Source organism: Mustelus asterias, chromosome 4 (assembly GCF_964213995.1).
Source record: "Mustelus asterias chromosome 4, sMusAst1.hap1.1, whole genome shotgun sequence".
Classification (NCBI taxonomy): Eukaryota; Metazoa; Chordata; class Chondrichthyes; order Carcharhiniformes; family Triakidae; genus Mustelus; species Mustelus asterias.
Genome location: NC_135804.1, coordinates 55,607,211 through 55,627,836, shown reverse-complemented (window position 1 = coordinate 55,627,836; position 20,626 = coordinate 55,607,211). Strand labels below are relative to the sequence as shown.

Below are 20,626 nucleotides of genomic sequence, written 5' to 3'. Positions count from 1 at the left end.
ATTCTTGTTCTATTTCCACATACAAGTACTTTGAAAATAACCCTTTTGAACGTTAAGAGTACAAAGCCTCAATATGTTAACTTTAAAAGGATATACGTTGAAGCCACAGAACTTCAAAATTAATTACCAAATGACTCTAATTGCCATTTTTCAGACTTGGGTGCTCTTTTCCCTTCCACCCCAAGACATGTGCTGGTAACCTAGTTACCTGTATACTCGGGGAAGCAGATCGTTAACGGAGATTTCTTAATTTTTTCCTCAAATATGTCCTTCTTGTTGAGAAAGAGAATGATGGAAGTATCTGTAAACCATTTGTTGTTACAGATACTGTCGAATAACTTCAACGACTCATGCATGCGATTCTGAAACAAAGAACACCCTTTGTTATGGCAAGCACTTAAAATCAAACCATAGCAATTCTATCTTGACAACTCAGCAAAGATCTAATTTTACTATTTTTATATTAAATCCAAGGTTAATTACAGAAGGTCAATGCTACTTCAACAATTTACACAATGTTACAGCTGCATCTATTTAAAACAAATAATTTTATTTTACGGTATAGATCATGCACCATGCATGTATTGGGAATTAGAGCTGAACACTTGCTGCCTTTTTCTATTTCTAGGCTCAATCCATGCAGAACCTTGCAACCAGAGAGCAGTGGCAAACATTAACTGGATACATTAACCAAGGATGTCAGAGATCCTTGAATTAATCCAGACTTGAAAACAGACCGTGATTGACCTCTTTCTGACCTTTGAGTCTTTGCCATGATCTTTTTGTTTTAATAGCTGCAATGACTTAAAGATATGTTTTGATAGGCCTGAGTGAAGGAACTCACAGATTAGGAAGTCTGATGCCTTTTGAGCACCTCAATGTCATGTTATGAAGATATCGGTCTAAAGCCAAAAGGAAGACTATCAAATGCATAGACAGTATAACAAAGACACGTTACATTTTACAGTGCAAATGTTGAGGTAAAGTAAAAGACAGAAGAAAGAAATTTGGCAAAGACTCTGATGTCTTCTACATGGCATAAGGTGGTGGGAGGAACTCGTGACAAGGTTCAGGCCAGAGGTCACACTGCTGTTTTCAATTCTTGGTCAAGAGAAGCTTCATACCTGCTAATTTGGGTTGGTGTCTCAAAATCTCATTATTAGGTTTTGTTTGCAACAGTCAGCCGGTGCTGGAATGGTGTCATGAGGCTGTAGCGTGAGGCTGGAGCTGGAAGGCTGCTTCCTTCCCCCAGGGACGTGATACCAGAGAGCAGACAAAAGGAGGACGAAGCACACCCAGAATCATGGGATGGTCACTCAGCATTGAAGGCACACTGTTATGTCACAGTGCAATCCAGAAAAAATCACTAGCATCTATGCAGCATGCCCCAGAGGAGTGTCTCTTTACATAATGAATAGAGTGGAATTTAGCCTGTAACCATTGAAAGTTCACACAAATAGAACACTTTGATTGCATTTTGCTTCTTGAGATTCTCAGTATGTCTAAAAGACAGTTCTACAGTTTCAGCTATACCGTTCACTGATGGCTGAGGTCCTGAATATTGACACTTTACTTCAGTGTTGCCACCTTGTGTTCATCACATATGATTGCAACAATCTATTTCACTCTCGCGTGTACCATCCACTGCAAATACTTCCTCTTCAATGGAAATCGCAATTAGAAAACACTGCCCCATCCTTCCTTGGTCTCACATTCCAAGGATGTTTACTTGAACAGAAAGTTCATACACCTGATCAATTAATATTCCAAAGAGAAAAGATTTGAACAGCAGCTCATTATTGTAGAAATGGATTCTTTCAGTCAGACTCATGCTGGAAGGGCTGAATGAAATCAGTAAATGATGTGAATAAAGATAACATTGTCAGACCTTTCTCTGTCAATTTGAATGCTGCAACACTTTGGAGATATTAACTACATATGAATAAACACTACCATCATACCTTTTTGAAGAAGTATGAAATCTTATCCCATCTTTTCAGATGTTAACAGATCTTTTAGGTCAAATTTTCAACATTTTGCTAACCCAGACTTTTCCATTTATCAGATTAATGAATGGTCATTAATACTTCTGTGCATCGATTGATATCATTATATTGGCTGGATATCTAATTGCAATATATTTTTAACCTGTGGCCGCCAGAGGTCATTTGGACTTGTGAAAATACACACCCCATTGCCTTTCAGTGTAACAATGTAGGAAAAAGACTTTCAACTGATCAAACAATTCCATCTAAAAGATATATCAATGACTCCACCTCAGTCCTATCATCTATTGATTTCTATTTAAAGAATATTAAGATTCAGCCTCTACCTCAATCACCTTTCTCAACAGTATTCATCCAGATTCATAGGTGTCAAATTAACTCATATCAGCTAGCTTCTTTGGGAGTCTGCTCCAAATGCCCACTATCCTGTGGGGAAAGAACATACGATCAATCCTGCCTTTTTGGGACTCAGTTATATCCTCAAAAAGGGTTACTACTAAATCAGAGTACAGTTTGGAATCTACTTTTACAAAATTACATAGAGCACTTTTATTAGCTATATTTTGTTACCGATGTAGTATGGTAATGTATCTCTTGGAATACAATAGTCTTAACATGCCCCCATCACTGTTGCATTGTCCCATTGGATTTATGTAAAATTAAATGTTCAATAAAACAAAATTGAAAGAATTACCGAAGGAGGATTGTTGTCTGTGACTGTGACTGTCTTGTAGTGTTGACGATGTTTCATTATTAGCAAAACCACTATATAGCAAGTTACAGACAAATTTAAGGTCATCCAAAGCCATGATGATTGCTAGCACCACAGAAACAATGCAACACCATGTTATCCCTTCACCTATTTACTGCTGATTGCACTGTACACCAAGATGAAAATATAGTGATTGTATTTTCAATAAATGGAAGAAACAGTTAATGGGGATACACACGAAGAATACAGCTTGCACTGGGCATTGTTAGTCATTGTCTTGTATTAAGTTGTATAGCTGTTTAACAAAGCAGTAGAGTCATTGGAAGTAAGTGGGAACCACTGGAGCAAATTTCCATGGTAATCCATATGGCTCAGAATGGTCATATGCCATTGCATGTTCAGGCCAGATTCAAGTCTCTGTTGGGCAACCCTACAGTAACATTCCCGCATCCATGACTCCTTGCACATTACACTTTCAGTCTGGGGAAACTTGGTTGAAAATTTGACAGCAACCATCTCCCCAACTCCAGAATACAAAACATTTAGGTGTGTGCCATCATTTGAACACATCAATATACATAATCAGTCTGCTTTTGATTACTGCTAGAGGAAGGAGTGTTGGAATATCGAGTTGAACACATGCTAGGAAGCAAAGGTCATTAGTTCACATCCGGCTTAATACTGATACAATCCTAACAATCAACCAACAATACAGAATGGTTTTAAAGGAAGAGGGGATACATGAGAAGTGCTATGAGATTGTATTGAGATAATATACTTCTCCCAGACTTGTCCTATAAGCACATGCATGTCAGAGACTTCAAATCTTGCCCTGCATCAATCAGAATGTTATTTGTTACATTAGAAATCCTGAATGAGGATAGCGTCGGAGAATCCTGGAACTGAATTACAAGAGCAGCAAATCTCAAACAAGCTAGGTCCCCACTCTGTTCTCAAAGCCTGGTTCTATATTAAACACTCTATTGTTTTATTTTCAGATCCCTTAAAATAAAGTGCATTTTTTCAGCCATTTTGAGAAAGTCAAAGGGGGGGGGGGGGGGGTGGGTGTTGATAGAGAGAAAAGACTGGTAAATGCGCCAGGAAACCACTCAATGTGTCTCTATGTAATAGCAAACCATTTTCAACAAAAGATAAAGTACAGTTAGAGTGAGAGGTAGTCCGGCAGTAACAAATTGTTCAACTTCAGCAGCACAACCCTGTGTTACAAATAAAATAAATACCCGAGAGCCAAAGCACCTCGTGTCTACCCAGTATCTCACGGACATTGGCAAAGACACCAATCCATCTCTCATAGTACTTTATATAGCATGAGAGAAATCTTATTGCATGTAATATAATTCAATCCTCTCATTGCCTGTAGATAAAGAGGAATCACAGTTCTGCCCTTCCTTTCTGTTCAGATCCTCTCGGCCAAAAGGGAGACTTCGCCTATAGTTTCATGCACAAAACTGTTTGAGAACTTCCACGTGTAGAGCTGCATGCATACAAACATGTATTTACACACACCCACACATACATACCCACACCCACAGACACACACCAGTGAAACCATGGTTCTGTCTTTCATTGGATGAACTGCAGGACAAAGACCAAAATGATCATTCAGTAATCTGCCAGACAGTCCACACATCGACTATTGGGCCTACACCATCTGCTGGGACCCTACTCACCGTGGTCTCATCTTCATGGAGCACCTGGTCATAGCCACTCAGGGCCACACAGAAAATAATTGCTGTCACATCTTCAAAGCAGTGGATCCATTTCTTTCTCTCTGACCTTTGGCCTCCCACATCAAACAGTCTGTGAAGAAAATGCAACATTTTATTTAAATAAGACTGACAAACCATTCAGTTTTGGAGTTTTGAACTGACAGATAACATTCAGCCTGACTTTCCCGATTGTCCACAAGACTAAATACCTAGCGGTGTTATTGTGATGTTCCCATGCCGTCCAATATGGAGTAGTAGTACACGTTCTTGTGGCCACAATTCCCTTTATGTGGAGTTTCTGGCCTTGACTGAGGAAGCCAACATGCAGGATTGTACAGTTACACCCACTGTTGTAGCAGTCAGTCACTTGCAGTCACATGCAATCTCTGGGGCAGGAACCGGCATATGCAGGGTTTGATAGGATAGGTGCATAGCAGATGCTGGCCCAGTCAGCGACACCAACATCCCAAGAATAAATAGAAAACAAGACAGTCAACAATAAATCCAATAAGGAATTCTGAGGGAACCTTTCTACTCGTGAGGTGTGAATGTGGAACTTGCTACGGCAGAGTACCTGAGACAAATATCACAGTTATGTTTAAGGGGAAGCTAGATGAGCAAGAAAGGAATAAAAGGTTATGCTGATGGGGTTAGAAGAGGGGGAAATCAGAAGCAGCTCATGTGGAGTATAGTCACTGACATAGATCAGTTGGACACAATGGCCTGTTTCTGTGCTGTGTATCTCTTCTAGCCAAAACAAAATATCTCTTCATCAACTGCATCTTATAGTTCACAATCCTACACTGACAAAAGGCACAGAAGCAGAAACTGGTGTTGTTGGAATTCACTGTGTTGTACAAAGTGGACAGTGGGTAGCACCCAGGGCAAAAAAACAATGGCCCTTATGTAACGGCATATATTTCATTGCGACAACTGCAATGGGTAAGCATATGACACAAGATTGGTACCATGGAAGGTGACAGAATGAGTATGGGCTGGGGTAAGACCTGTGAAAACTGAGAGATTGCAGCTATGAAGCGACAAGTCGGGTGACAAAAATAGAAATTTGGAGAAGTTAAGCATCTTGGTGAGATCTTGTGACATTGAAGATCACCTTGACTGATTTGAGACTGCTCTCACAGTGATTGATGCTCTGCAGGAATAACCCTTCAAATATACACTTGTTGTGGGGACTATATCCCTCTTTTGTATAATTACAGTGACAAAATTTCCTTATGTACTTAGATAATTCAAAATTTAGATACAGGAGCCTAACTTCATAATCCAAATTACCTGAGATGTAAAAATATGGGTATTATCCCAATATATACCACAATAGATAAGAGGTTACTTGGCCAGGATACTTGTTACACAGGAAGAAATATCCTCATCTAGTTACACACTCTTCTAGTAGTCATCATATATAAACTGATAGCAGCCGGGACCAAGATAGCAGCCCTAGACACCAGAGGTGTGTATCCAGGAGTTGATAATAAGCACTGGATGTAGATCTTGAAAAAAGCTCATGGACATTAGTCATGTACTAGATAGAGGTGTCTGCACGCCATCCAGGAAAAGGTGGAGGATAGTTCCATGCTGAATCACTGCCTCCAAGAAGAAATTCTTGCAGCCTTCAGGCATTTGTTTATAGAACTGCAATTTAAACTTTAGCCACCACATCTCTTTCAGTGCAGTATTCCTCTGGTTGGAAAAAGACGATAGGTTTATTGGGGTTATGTCAATGTTCCCCCAAACTTTGAATTAAAAATCATGGACTTTGGTTTTTTGCTTCCAGTTGTAGCAAGATGACTGCACCAGCCTCGCATTATAGACAACGCAGACCAGGAAGACACCTCTCAGTGTAATAGCACCGTCCGGGCAGACTGAGACTGCAGTCCCCGCAAAGACTGTCACGGCTGGGGAGGAAAGCGTGTATGTGGAGCAACTGCATAATTGGGAAGGTATTTCTCCCACAATAAAGTCTGCACAGCTTTTATTTAAACCTTTATTCTGAGTGTTTTGTCTAGAATCAATTACAAGCAGTGTCAATAGTGTCTATATTTTAATTGTGTTTGTCCTCTTTTATTCCCTGACAGTAAAAAATTGCACAACTTTTACTCTTATTTTGAATGTTTTGTCTGAACATATTGAATTGTAACCTCAAATTCTGCTCAATTACACCTATTAATACATATGGACACATTCAGGCACATACACAGACGCACATACACAGACGCCGATACACAGACACCGACGCACAGACACCGACGCACAGGAAAGTGTCTGTGTTCTTTTAGTTGATTACTGGCATCAGTTGATCCTCATTTGAGCCTGGAACGTACAAGTACACCAGCAATAAATGCAGCTCATGACTGAAGCCAGAAATTCCACTGGGTAAATTGGAAGATGACCAGTACGCACCAGTACTACTGGCAGTTCCTATTGGACCAGCAGTTCGGAGCTGGCCTTCATTTCCCAGTTCAGAATGGGATCGACTGGTGCCAGTTTTACTGGAACTTCCTTTTGGGCAGGTTCAGGGCACTGTGTACCTGGCAGGGGTTGCTGGCCATTGGCTTAGACTGAGTACAGGACAGATGGTGCTAAGTAGTAATTTGGGTACAAGGTCTTAGCCTTGATACAGTCTAATGGGAACTAACATGGGCACAGAGTAGATCTAGACCGTGTACAGGATACTGTAATACTAACCTGAATACAGTAACTAACCTTGTTTATAATGGTCTGTTCAGACTGCTTTTCAAATTGGTATGCAATTGTATTGATCTGGTGTGCATCAGTTAAAATTTAATCCCTTTGATTTATGTTTATTTCTTGTATAGGAAATAATATAGTTTTTTTAAAATGTAAATTTTGATCTTTTATGTTACGACTGGCAGTCCGTTAAAAAGTTAATGATCAAACCTCTGTGGTGTATAAGTGCCCACGCAAGCTAATTAATGAAAACCACCTGCTATCAACTCCCGTGAGCCACACAATCCCTCATCTGCAGGTATCTCAAACTGTCTCCGAAAATCATTTAATCATTCGTAACAATAAGTCACTTAATGAAATGAAAAATCTTTTGAAATGCAAACTAGACCCTGGGGAATGGGAAACAGTCTGAACCACTGCCCCAAGGATGGGAACCTCCACCCTGCAGGGAAAAAAGCAACCACTCAGCCACTTCCATCAGTGTGTACACGACCGATCTCTTCCAAGTGAAGTGGTTCTGTCATTTGTTGGACTCCCCTGTGATTGTGAGGTATTAGGCTGGATACTGGATTAGTTATCCAGAGGTCAGAGTTCAAATTCCATCACAAGTTGTAAAATTGAATTTGATCATTTACGGGCAATTTTTAAAAAAATAAGCACGATGCTGGATTATTACAAAAGCCTCTCGAATCCATGTCTGCTTTTCTAGGAAATCTATATTTCAACTTCTTCTATCGAAGTCACAAATGGCATCTTTTGTAACAGTCATCTTGGTGCACTCCTCAATCTCATGGTTGACCACATCATCCTTCTCCAGTGTCCAACTGGGTGGAAATGCCATTGCCTAGTTTCGCTTTTCCCTGTCAAATCCCAGGCAGAACCGCCCCAGCGCTGGCTTCTGTTTCTGCTCTGTCACCATCAACTCTGGAGTCTTTGTCTACCCTTAGTCCTTTTCTCTTCCCCATCCACGTGCTTCCCCTCGGTGCGATCATTTGCAGATATGAAGTCAGTCTCCCTGGCGACACTCAACCACTCCACCACCTCTCTCATTGTCCCTGCACTCTGAGGCTTTTTGTCTGATATAGTGTTGAATGATCCACATGTTTTGCCTAAGCAACTGGGCAGTTTAAATGATGACGTTTCCATGATATTAGCATTTGGGTTCTAATCTTTTTTGTGTGCTATCCACGGCTGTGAGTGATAAGGGTCCTGAGTGATTCCTTACCATAGCAAAAGCCACTTAAACACATTTAAATTGGTTATGCCTGATAAGCCATTGTACAATGTGGCATGTACCAACTTGGTGAATTCTTGACTGCCACTGGTCTTAGTAACTGGATGAATGAAGCTCCCTAGATGTGGGGAATACATTGATTCTTGACTGTTAATGTTATCTGTACTTGGATGGAGATTCTTGTTGGAAAGGGATAAGGAATGGTGACTCCATAACGCATCTCAGTACTTACTGAAGAGGCAATATAGGGGAACCTTTCTTATTTATTGATACACTCCTAAATATGTCAAACACAATCACATTCAATGGATCCAAGTTTAACACGGTTCAAGTAGGTGGGTTTTGAATAAGATCTTGTTCAATATTTCCCCTATATCTAAGCTAATGGTAAATGTTTGATTAATTATCTATTGATATGATAGGAGGACTACGCCCTATGTGGGGAGGTACGATTCTGTCCTATTTAACCTGACTCACCTGAAGTGCAGGTTTTTGAATGTAAAGTGAGTTTCTACGATGCCAGTGGTCTTCACTCTGGTTCGGAGGATATCCTGCTCTGTCGGCTGGTAATCATTCCCTCCAATCCGATCTAAGCTGTCTAGGTAACTGGAAGAAAACAGAAGCGGTTATGAAACAAGTCCTCAATTGCACTGTAAGTGCTGGACTTCCCAACAATAATGTACTGCACTGCAAAGTGATCAGAAGTCTCCAGAGACATTTTTCAAATGTAAATCAATCAAACAATTATAAAGAACATGCTCTTCCCCAGAGAATTATTCCCAGTGTCGATAACGTACGAACATACATATTGATTCAAAACATTCAACTAGTCAACAGAAATGGACTGAAATACACAAATGTTCTGCAGAATTCTCTGCCAGCCTTGCGAGAAGGGGCTGACCTTTCCTCTTCTCTTCAGTCAGCTACCCTCAGACTATGGCGTTTGGATGAAGTGAAACCGATGGCCACTTTTTGCTGAATTAATTGACTGAGCTATTGCCTTGCAAGGCTCTCAATTTTGGGGATGGAATTACATCTTTTTAAAAGGCTATAGGGTAGGGACAAGAAATGTATTTTTTATTTTATGTAAGTTAGACTGTAATTAAGGAGACATGAACTCTTTCACTTGCCCCTTTACTGCTAGTGTAAGAATTGATTTGAATGGCCACTGCAGGGGTGAAGGTTACCTGCTATATTTAAGGTACATTAACTTCCTATTAATCTCAGCATGCCACCAATGAATAACAATAATTAACTTCTCAGACTGAACAGGGGTTATTGTTTAACCACATACAGTAACTTACTGAAAATACCTTCCTGGCTAGTTCTTTCTACCTTTCTTTGGTAGAAATATCTACCCAGCTTTATGTGTCAAAAAAAATTACCCTTATCTTCACTGGAAGTCTGAAGACAGGGTCAGAGTTAGTTATTTGGGGGTTTCTGTGGCTAGAACCCATCATGTGTAATATGTTCTTTGTTTCCTTTAGTTGTATATAAATTCTATTCCGTCATTTCATTTTGTAAAGCCGGTATCAGCAATAGAAATGAATTCACAGCGCTGTAAATCACACTAACTGGAAGCAATTGCAAGTACTTGTCTTACTAAGCTTAATAGCAATATAAACACAAAATCAATAAACTTTTTACCAATCCCTGATAATTCCATTAAACATTACTATTGCATACTCTAACATAGAGACGACAGTAGTAAAATACTAAGCCTCCCCTATTACTACTGTCTTAGTAACCTCACTGAGCCTGGGGGTCTGGAGTGCTTATACTTCAATGCAAGGAGCGTAGCAGGTAAAACAGATGAACTTGGGGCCTTAATGCGCACGAGGAATTTGGATGTGGTTGCGGTGACAGAGACTTGGTTGAAAGAGGGACAAGACTGGCAGCTGAATATTCCAGGGTACAAGTGTTTTAGGCGAGACAGAGGAGGGGCCAAAAGAGGTGGGGGAGTAGCGGTATTGGTTGGAGAGCATATTACAGCGGTGCAGAGGGAGGACAATTCGGAGGAGTCGTGTAGCGAGTCACTCTGGGTGGAGCTTAGAAACAGGAAAGGCGCAGTCACTATGTTGGGGGTGTACTACAGGCCCCCCAACAGCCCAAGGGAAGTGGAAGAATGGATATGTCAGGAGATACTGGATAGGTGCAGGAAATATAGGGTTGTTGTAGTGGGAGACTTCAATTTCCCTGGTATAGACTGGAAATCGCTGAGGGCAGGGACTCTGGATGGGGAGGAATTTGTAAAATGTGTACAGGAGGGTTCGTTGGAACAATATGTGGACAGCCCAACTAGAGAGGGGGCTATACTGGACCTGGTACTGGGGAATGAGCCCGGTCAGGTCTTCAAAGTTTTGGTTGGGGAACATGTGGCAAATAGTGACCACAATTCTGTTAGCTTTAGGATAGTGATGGAAAAGGATGAGTGGTGTCCCAAGGGTAAGGTGTTGGATTGGGGGAAGGCTAACTTTATTGGGATCAGGCAGAAATTGGCAGCTCTTGATTGGGAGAGGCTGTTTGAGGGTAAATCCACATCTGGTATGTGGCAGTCTTTTAAGGAACGGTTGTTAGGGCTACAGGACAAGCATGTGCCTGTAAAAAAGAAGGATAGGAAGGGTAGGATTAGAGAGCCGTGGATAACCAGGGAAATTGAGGGACTGGTCAAAAGGAAAAGAGAGGCGTATGTTAGGTCCAAGCAGCTAAAAACGGAGGGAGCTCTGGAGGAGTACAATGAAAGTAGGAAAATACTCAAACGGGGAATTAGAAGAGCAAAAAGGGGTCACGAAATGTTCTTGGCAGACAGGATTAAGGAGAATCCCAAGGCATTTTATTCATACGTTAGGAACAAAAGGGTTGTTAGGGAAAAAATCGGACCTCTCAGGGACAAAAGTGGGGACTTATGCTTGGAGCCCAAAGAGGTAGGGGGGATCCTAAATGAATACTTTGCGTCGATATTCACAGAGGAGAGGGGTGTGTTGACTGGGAGTGTCTCGGAGGGGAGTGTTGAACCGTTGGAAAAAATCTCCATTACAAAGGAGGAAGTGTTAGGTTTGTTAGAGAATATAAAGACTGACAAATCCCCAGGGCCTGATGGAATCTATCCAAGGCTGCTCAGGGAGACGAGAGGTGAAATCGTTGGGCCTCTGACGCAAATCTTTGTCTCGTCACTGGACACAGGTGAGGTCCCAGAGGATTGGAGGATAGCCAATGTGGTCCCGTTATTTAAGAAGGGTAGGAAGGATAACCCGGGTAATTATAGGCCGGTGAGCTTGACGTCCGTGGTGGGGAAGTTGTTGGAGAAGATTCTTAAAGATAGGATGTATGCGCATTTAGAAAGGAATAAACTCATTAACGATAGTCAACATGGTTTTGTGAGAGTGAGGTCATGCCTCACTAACCTGGTGGTGTTTTTTGAAGAAGTGACCAAAATGGTTGACGAAGGAAGGGCCGTGGATGTTGTCTATATGGACTTTAGTAAAGCGTTTGACAAAGTCCCTCATGGTAGGCTAGTGAAAAAGGTTGGATCCCATGGGATAAAGGGGGAGGTGGCTAGATGGGTGGAGAACTGGCTTGGTCATAGAAGACAGAGGGTGGTAGTGGAAGGGTCTTTTTCCGGCTGGAGGCCTGTGACTAGTGGTGTACCGCAGGGCTCAGTATTGGGACCTCTGCTGTTTGTGATTTATATAAATGATCTGGAAGAAGGAGTAACTGGGGTGATCAGTAAGTTTGCAGACGACACAAAACTGGCAGGACTTGCAGACAGTGAGGAACATAGTCAGAGGCTACAGAAGGATATAGATAGGCTGGAAATTTGGGCAAGGAAATGGCAGATGGAGTTCAATCCTGATAAATGCGAAGTGATGCATTTTGGTGGGAATAATGTAGGGAGGAGCTACACGATAAATGGAAGAACCATAAAGGGTGTAGAGACGCAGAGGGACCTGGGTGTGCAAGTCCACAGATCTTTGAAGGTGACGTCACAGGTGGAGAAGGTGGTGAAGAAGGCATATGGCATGCTTGCCTTTATAGGACGGGGCATAGAGTATAAAAGTTGGGGTCTGATGTTGCAGATGTATAGAACGTTGGTTCGGCCGCATTTGGAATACTGCGTCCAGTTCTGGTCGCCACACTACCAGAAGGACGTGGAGGCTTTGGAGAGAGTACAGAGGAGGTTTACCAGGATGTTGCCTGGTATGGAGGGGCTTGGTTATGAGGAGAGATTGGGGAAACTGGGGTTGTTCTCCTTGGAAAGACGGAGGATGAGGGGAGACTTAATAGAGGTGTATAAAATTATGAAAGGCATGGATAGGGTGAACGGTGGGAAGCTTTTCCCCGGGTCGGTGGTGACGTTCACGAGGGGTCATAGGTTCAAGGTGAAGGGGGGGAGGTTTAACACAGATATCAGAAGGACATATTTCACACAGAGGGTCGTGGGGGCCTGGAATGTGTTGCCGGGCAAGGTGGTGGAGGCGGACACACTGGGAACGTTTAAGACTTATCTAGACAGCTATATGAACGGAGTGGGAATGGAGGGATACAAAAGAGTGGTCTAGTTTGGACCAGGGAGCGGCGCGGGCTAATTGTTCCTTGTTTCTTGTTTCAAGGCTTAATTCTATGATCATCTTGCTGGTGCCAGTACAGAGCGAGACTGCGGATAGTTGGGAACCTGTCTCGGGGGCAGGGAATTCATATGGTGTTCGTGGAAGTGGAAATGACTAGGGTTGGGAAGCATTTTCCGATCAGGGCCATTGTGATCTCCTGGACTCGTTTCGATCGCCTCAGGGGGTCGGAGAGGAATTTCCCAGATTTTTTTTTTTTCCCCATATTGGCCCTGGGGTTTTTCACTCTGGGTTTTCGCCTCTCCCTGGAGATCACATGGTCTGGAATGGGGGGGTGGGGGTGAGTTAATAGGTTGTAATGAACAAAGCATCGTAGCTGTGAGGGACAGCTCGGTGGATAGGATATTGGTATGTAGATAGGCTGGAAAATTGGGCGGGGATCCTGGATTCAGGATTCAATCCTGGACCGGGGAGCGGCGCGGGCTTGGAGGGCCGAAGGGCCTGTTCCTGTGCTGTATTGTTCTTTGTTCTTGTTCTTTGTCTCCATACTTACTGGAATATTCACCATATCAAGCAAAAATGAATCAGTTACTCAACTATTCCCTCCAGTCTAACCCAATCATAATCAAGCATTCCCTCAAATCTAACCTGATCACACTCATTCAAAGATTCCATTACATTTAACCCAACATACTGATGAATCTTTTGCATGCTTTGTGCGTAGTGCGGAGTGTGTAGGTGCGAATTTTACATTGCAGACTTTCATCCTTACTGGGGTATTTACTGATGATTTGTTTAGTCTGAAGCTTATAGACCTTAGTAAAAAGGGCATTATGAGTTTTATGTTGCAGTCTATGAACCTGATTTCACATCATGAAGGCTGTGAAATAAACACCTAGTCACTCAATCTCCTTGCTAAAATAGATTGACACATTTGTTGATATGAAATCTCATATTGCCCCTATCCAAGTGTATTGTGATTTGGAGCTGTGCCCAATCCCAGCTCATTTTCAGCATTCCAAAAACGGAAATGAAACCAAATAATTTCAATGGCAATTTAGGAACTGCTGCATTAATGTAAGGTATGTTCTTTCCGTTAATACAGCAAGAGGCATTATAAACTAACCAGTTCAGAGGTGATGGTAAAATACCTTAAGTTATGCATAATTTGGTTACAGTGATTTAGATGCAAATCAACAACAATGATCTCTTCCCAACAGAGCCTGGCAGAACAGGTAATTTACGAGACGAACCTACCGTCCAGTGCTGTCTGGAAGAGGTGCCTCTCACAAGGAGAACATACATAGTGAAATGGCACGCGCCATTCACTAATTTTAGTGGACAGAAAATCATGGCTTGTGTTCCTGCGATTCTCTGCACGATAGCTGCTCCCTACGGAGGGAGCCAGGTTGTGGAACCACCCCTGGCAGCTACTAACATGCCTGAAAGTTTAGTTCATCTATGCATGGACATTCAGCAATACCATTTTTCTTTGCATTCAGGAATTACACATTTCTTTTGTTGCATGGTTTGACTACTGTTTAAAATGTCGCCGAGTTATTTGGATGGCGCGAGTGATGTCCACTTGCGTTATAAAAGATACGGCATGCTTCAGACATCTGCTGCACAAATAAGATGGGAGACTCAAACAATGCTTTACTAACAAAATTAATCAATGATTTGACAAAAAATTCTCCATGCATTCAAACTGACATTGGTAGTTAGTTGTCAGTTACCTAAAAAACCCACAGCCAATATCAATATCAAACGTTTCTCTGCCTCATATGTTAGCCATGATGTGGAGCTGCCCGTTGGACTGGGGTGAACACAGTAAGAGTTTTAACAACACCAGGTTAAAGTCCAACAGGTTTATTTGGTAGCAAATACCATTAGCTTTCGGAGCGCTGCTCCTTCATCAGATGGAGTGGAAATGTGCTCTCAAACAGGGCACAGAGACACAAAATCAAGTTACAGAATACTGATTAGAATGCAAATCCCTACAGCCAACCAGATCTTAAAGATACAGACAATGTGGGTGGAGGGAGCATTAAGCACAGGTTAAAGAGATGTGTATTGTCTCCAGACAGGACAGCTTGCAAGTCCAGGAGGCAAGCTGTGGGGGTTATTGATAATGTGACATAAATCCAACATCCCGGTTTAGGCCGTCCTCATGTGTGCGGAACTTGGCTATCAGATCCGCAGTGCAACCGAAGAGGAAAGAGTTAAATTGGACTCCTCCGGAAGGCCACTGCCCTCGACTTGACATGTATGCCCAAGCCATCAGAAGGTGCGTCAACACCAAATTCATCAGCCGCACTCACAAGACAGCACCGAACATCACCCAAGCACAACGCAACGCCATCCACGCTCTCAAGACCAACCGCAACATTGTCATCAAACCAGCAGACAAAGGAGGGGCCATCGTCATACTGAACAGAACGGATTACTGCAAAGATGTGTACCGACAACTGAACAACGAGGAACACTACAGCCAGTTACCCACAGATCCGACCAAAGAACACACCCGTCAACTCAACACTCTGATCAAGACCTTTGATCCGGACCTTCAAAGCACCCTCCGTGCTCTCATCCCACGTACTTCCCACGTTGGAGATCTCTACTGCCTCCCAAAGATACACAGGGCAAACACACCTGGCCGTCCCATCGTATCGGGCAATGGGACCCTGTGCGAGAACCTCTCCGGCTATGTCGAGGGCATCCTGAAACCCATTGTACAAAGAACCCCCAGCTTTTGTCGCGACACTACGGACTTCCTACAGAAACTCGGCACACATGGAGCAGTTGAACCAGGAGCGCTCCTCGTCACAATGGATGTCTCGGCACTCTACACCAGCATCTCCCACGATGATGGCATCGCTGCAACGGCCTCAGTACTCAACGCCGTCAACTGCCAGTTTCCAGATGCAATTTTACAACTCATCCGCTTCATCCTAGACCACAATGTCTTCACCTTCAACAACCAGTTCTTCATCCAGACACACGGAACAGCCATGGGGACCAAATTCGCACCTCAATATTCCAACATCTTCATGCACAGGTTCGAACAAGACTTCTTCACCACACAGGACCTTCAACCGATGCTATACACTAGATACATCGATGACATTTTCTTCCTTTGGAGTCCTGGTGAGCAATCACTGAAACAACTATATGATGACATCAACAAGTTCCATCCCACCATCAGACTCACCATGGACTACTCTCCGGAATCGGTTGCATTCTTGGACACACGCATCTCCATTAAGGACGGTCACCTCAGCACCTCACTGTACCGCAAGCCCACGGATAACCTCACGATGCTCCACTTCTCCAGCTTCCACCCTAAACACGTTAAAGAAGCCATCCCCTACGGACAGGCCCTCCGTATACACAGGATCTGCTCGAATGAGAAGGATCACAACTGACACCTCCAGACGCTGAAAGATGCCCTCATAAGAACAAGATATGGGCGCTCGACTGATCGATCAACAGTTCCGACGCACCACAGCAAAAAACCGCACCGGCCTCCTCAGAAGACAAACACGGGACACGGTGGACAGAGTACCCTTCGTCATCCAGTACTTCCCCGGAGTGGAGAAGCTACGGCATCTCCTCTGGAACCTTCAACAAGTCATTGATGAAGACGAACATCTCGCCAAGGCCATCCCCACACCCCCACTTCTTGCCTTCAAACAACCGCGCAACCTCAAACAGATCATTGTCCGCAGCAAACTACCCAGTCTTCAGGAGAACAGTGACCACGACACCACACAACCCTGCCACAGCAACCTCTGCAAGACGTTCCGGATCATCGACACGGATGCCATCATCTCACGTGAGAACACCATCTACCAGGTACACGGTACCTACTCTTGCAACTCGGCCAACGTTGTCTACCTGATACGCTGCAGGAAAGGATGTCCCGAGGCATGGTACATTGGGGAAACCATGCAGACGCTACGACAATGGATGAATGAACACCGCTCGACAATCACCAGGCAAGACTGTTCTCTTCCTGTGGGGGAGCACTTCAGCAGTCACAGGCATTCAGCCTCTGATCTTCAGGTAAGTGTTCTCCAAGGCAGCCTTCACGACACACGACAGCGCAGAGTCGCTGAGCAGAAACTGATAGCCAAGTTCCGCACACATGAGGACGGCCTAAACCGGGATGTTGGATTTATGTCACATTATCAGTAACCCCCACAGCTTGCCTCCTGGACTTGCAGGCTGTCCTGTCTGGAGACAATACACATCTCTTTAACCTGTGCTTAATGCTCCCTCCACCCACATTGTCTGTATCTTTAAGATCTGGTTGGCTGTAGGGATTTGCATTCTAATCAGTATTCTGTAACTTGATTTTGTGTCTCTGTGCCCTGTTTGAGAGCACATTTCCACTCCATCTGATGAAGGAGCAGCGCTCCGAAAGCTAATGGTATTTGCTACCAAATAAACCTGTTGGACTTTAACCTGGTGTTGTTAAAACTCTTCATATGCTAGCGGCAGTCATAACTTCTTCTAAAATCAATGGAATGCTAGAATAATAAGTGGATGTGACACTGCATGCTGAGATATGATCCTATAGATGACAATCATTATTTTGTATCAGGAACTCTTTGTTCATAGTGAGCCCAGCCACTGAGGGAGTAGTATTCCATTTTGACAGGGGCAAAGGGTGCATTGGTAGATTGATCAGCCACTCTGGCTGCCTTTCCATCCCATAGACTTCAGCAGTGTAGCTGATCTGTTGATTACTTGTTTTGTCCTTAAACCTATTTCCAATTCACAGACAGAAATTAATCATTCCATCTGTACTTTTACCCCAGCTGACAGAGTACAAATTGGTAATCAAACATGGAAGCTTCCTGAGAGGGTCAAGATTCTGTATTACCCATTACATCAACACAGCACATTTACCACCTGTTACACAACAGGTGACATTTTAGAGCATTTTTTTAATTGGACATTATTTGAATAACTATTCCCCATGGACTCCCAGTGCAGAAGTTGGCATGGGAAGAAACTCTCAAGATTAATGATTCTCTGGAATCTTATTACCAACTGGAACCATGAGAATCAATGGCAAGGTCCCATAGCAAAATACACAGGACTAATCTGTCGATTCTTTTCTGCAACTTGTTAATGGCTCTTTGTTCAGGGGCCAGTTCAACAGCAACAATTTGCATTTATGCAGTGCTGTAAATGGCACATCACGCCAAGGCGCTTCACAGTAGCGTTATGAAAGAAAATTTTATACCAAGCCACAGAAGGAGATATTAGGATAGATGAGCAAAGGCTGGTCAAAGAGGTAGATTTTAAGAAATGTCTTAAAGGAGGTATAAAGGGAAGGAGAGTTTGTGAGGTTCAGGCAGGGAATCCAGAGCTTAAGGCCATAGGAGCTGAAGATGCAGCTCCACCAAAAGTGGAGGGATTAACATCGGGGATGCTCAAGATGCCAGAATGAGAGGAGCACAGAAAATTTTAGGGACGAAAAAAGAATGAAAATGATAGGGAAGGAGAGAACAATGTGAATCAATAGGAGACAAGGAAAAAGACAATCACATGAGGAAAATAGAGGGAAGTGAAAGGTCAGAAACAGCAGGAGAGGCTGATAGAGAAAAGGGAAAGAGAAAGACAGATAGAGAGACAAGAAGAAAAACAAAAGATACAATGATAGGAGAGAAAGAGATTGATGGAAAATAAAGAAAAAAGTACCAATGCAGGAGGGAAAGGAATTGAGAGGGAAGAAAGATCAAAGACAGAGAGACTAAGAGACGAAAGAGACCAATAGGGGGAGAGAGAAATAACACAAACAGCAGTGATTAACTACACTGAAAGCATTGAAATTGTTGATTCTATTTTTACAAAGTGGCAGTCATACTTCTACAGCTTGCTCACAGGACTGTGACAGGAAGGGAGATGCAGCTCTATACACAATACACAAATTAAACCATGCATGAAGCTCGGTTTACCAGGTTCCTGCTGCCTGTGCCAGTTTTAATTGTAACAGACGATAAGTTAGTCTGTTCTTCTAAATCATTTAAAATATAAGTGGTTTTTGAGTAGGTAACGCTTTATAAGTTTGGATTCTTGGCAGGGCTTTGCACCAGCTGCTTTCATATTTCAACGTATCTATCTTCTACCTCTATCAGGGATTTTTGTTCTGTAATTAACTAGGTGACACTGTTCAGCTCTTCGAATAGAAAAATGAGTTATAGTGCAAACATCACTGGGACAAGAATGCTATTAAAGAATGGCCATTCCATGAGGTGGACCCAGGTGATGGACACAACTTGCCACATTTACAATTTTGATCGATTCTGAGATGAAAATCTCATGCCAAGGCTTATCCCCATGTTGACAGATTGGTGAGACAATTACTCAATCACTGCTCCTTTGGTCACTCAGATTGAGAGGGTGCTGAGTGGTCAATTGTGTAGGGTCTGCCAATGTAATGTACTCTGATTTTCCCGGCCCATGTCAAAATATCTCCAAATACAACATGTTGGAGCTGGTGAGGAAGTGCAGTGAGATATGTGCATCCTGAACCAGTGAGTGAGTTGTATATGGTTACACAATTAAGTATCCTTGTTTTCCATGCATCTTCATCTCTTGCCCCCAAATTCCAATGCTTTTACTCTTCTCTTCTCATTGTTACTCTTTGTATTATCCCCAAGGAGTCAGCCTAGGTTCAGTGGGAGCACACTTGTTTCTGAATCAGAAGACTATGCATTCAACTCCTATTCCAGAGATTTGAGCACATGATCTCGGTTGACACTTCAGTGCAGTACTGAGGGAGTTCTGCACTGTCAAAGGTTCATCATTCCGATGAAATATTGAACAAATGCCCTGTTTATGGGATAGCACAGTAAGAAGTCTCACAACACCAGGTTAAAGTTCAACAGATTTATTTGGTAGCAAAAGCCACTAGCTTTCGGAGTGCTGCTCCTTCGTCAGGTAAGTGGGAGTTCTGTTCACAAACAGGGCATATAACGACACAAATTCAATTTATAAAATAATGGTTGGAATGCGAGTCTTTACAGGTAATCAAGTCTTAAAGGTACAAACAATGTGAATGGAGAGAGGATTAAGCACAGGTTAAAAAATGTGTATTGTCTCCAGCTGGGACAGTTAGTGAGATTTTGCAAGCCCAGGCAAGTCATAGGGGTTTACAGATAGTGTGACAAGAACCCAAGATCCCAGTTGAGGCCGTCCTCATGTGTGCAGAACTTGGCTATCAGTTTCTGCTCAGCGATTCTGCGTTGTCGTGTGTCGTGAAGGCCGCCTTGGAGAACACTTACTCGAAGATCAGAGGCCGAATGCCCGTGACTGCTGAAGTGTTCCCCAACAGGATGGGAACACTTTTGCCTGGTGATTGTCGAGCGGTGTTCATTCATCCGTTGTCGTAGCGTCTGCATGGTCTCCCCAATGTACCATGCCTCGGGACATCCTTTCCGGCAGCGTATCAGGTAGACAACGTTGGCCGAGTTGCAAGAGTATGTACCACGTACCTGGTGGATGGTGCTCTCAAGTGAGATGATGGCATCCGTGTTGATGATCCGGCACGTCTTGCAGAGGTTGCTGTGGCAGGGTTGTGTGGTGTCGTGGTCACTGTTCTCCTGAAGGCTGGGTCGTTTGCTGCGGACAATGGTCTGTTTGAGGTTGTGCGGTTG

At 43.1% G+C, this 20,626-nt stretch overlaps 1 protein-coding gene across 3 annotated transcripts in view; it reads right to left on the bottom strand.

Annotated features, from left to right (window-relative positions):
• The window catches only part of gnao1b (guanine nucleotide binding protein (G protein), alpha activating activity polypeptide O, b), a 243,352-nt gene that overhangs the window by 26,528 nt on the left and 196,198 nt on the right, over positions 1-20,626 (bottom strand). For 2 of the 3 annotated variants that reach the window (XM_078211065.1, XM_078211066.1), the window contains exons 5-6: positions 8,869-8,997; positions 4,410-4,539 (exon numbers count right to left, since the gene is read on the bottom strand). In XM_078211065.1, the coding sequence (XP_078067191.1) occupies positions 4,410-4,539; positions 8,869-8,997 (259 nt within the window). Of the gene's footprint in view, positions 1-208; positions 363-4,409; positions 4,540-8,868; positions 8,998-20,626 lie in introns of all 3 variants that reach the window. The other variant, XM_078211063.1, reaches the window with a different exon arrangement.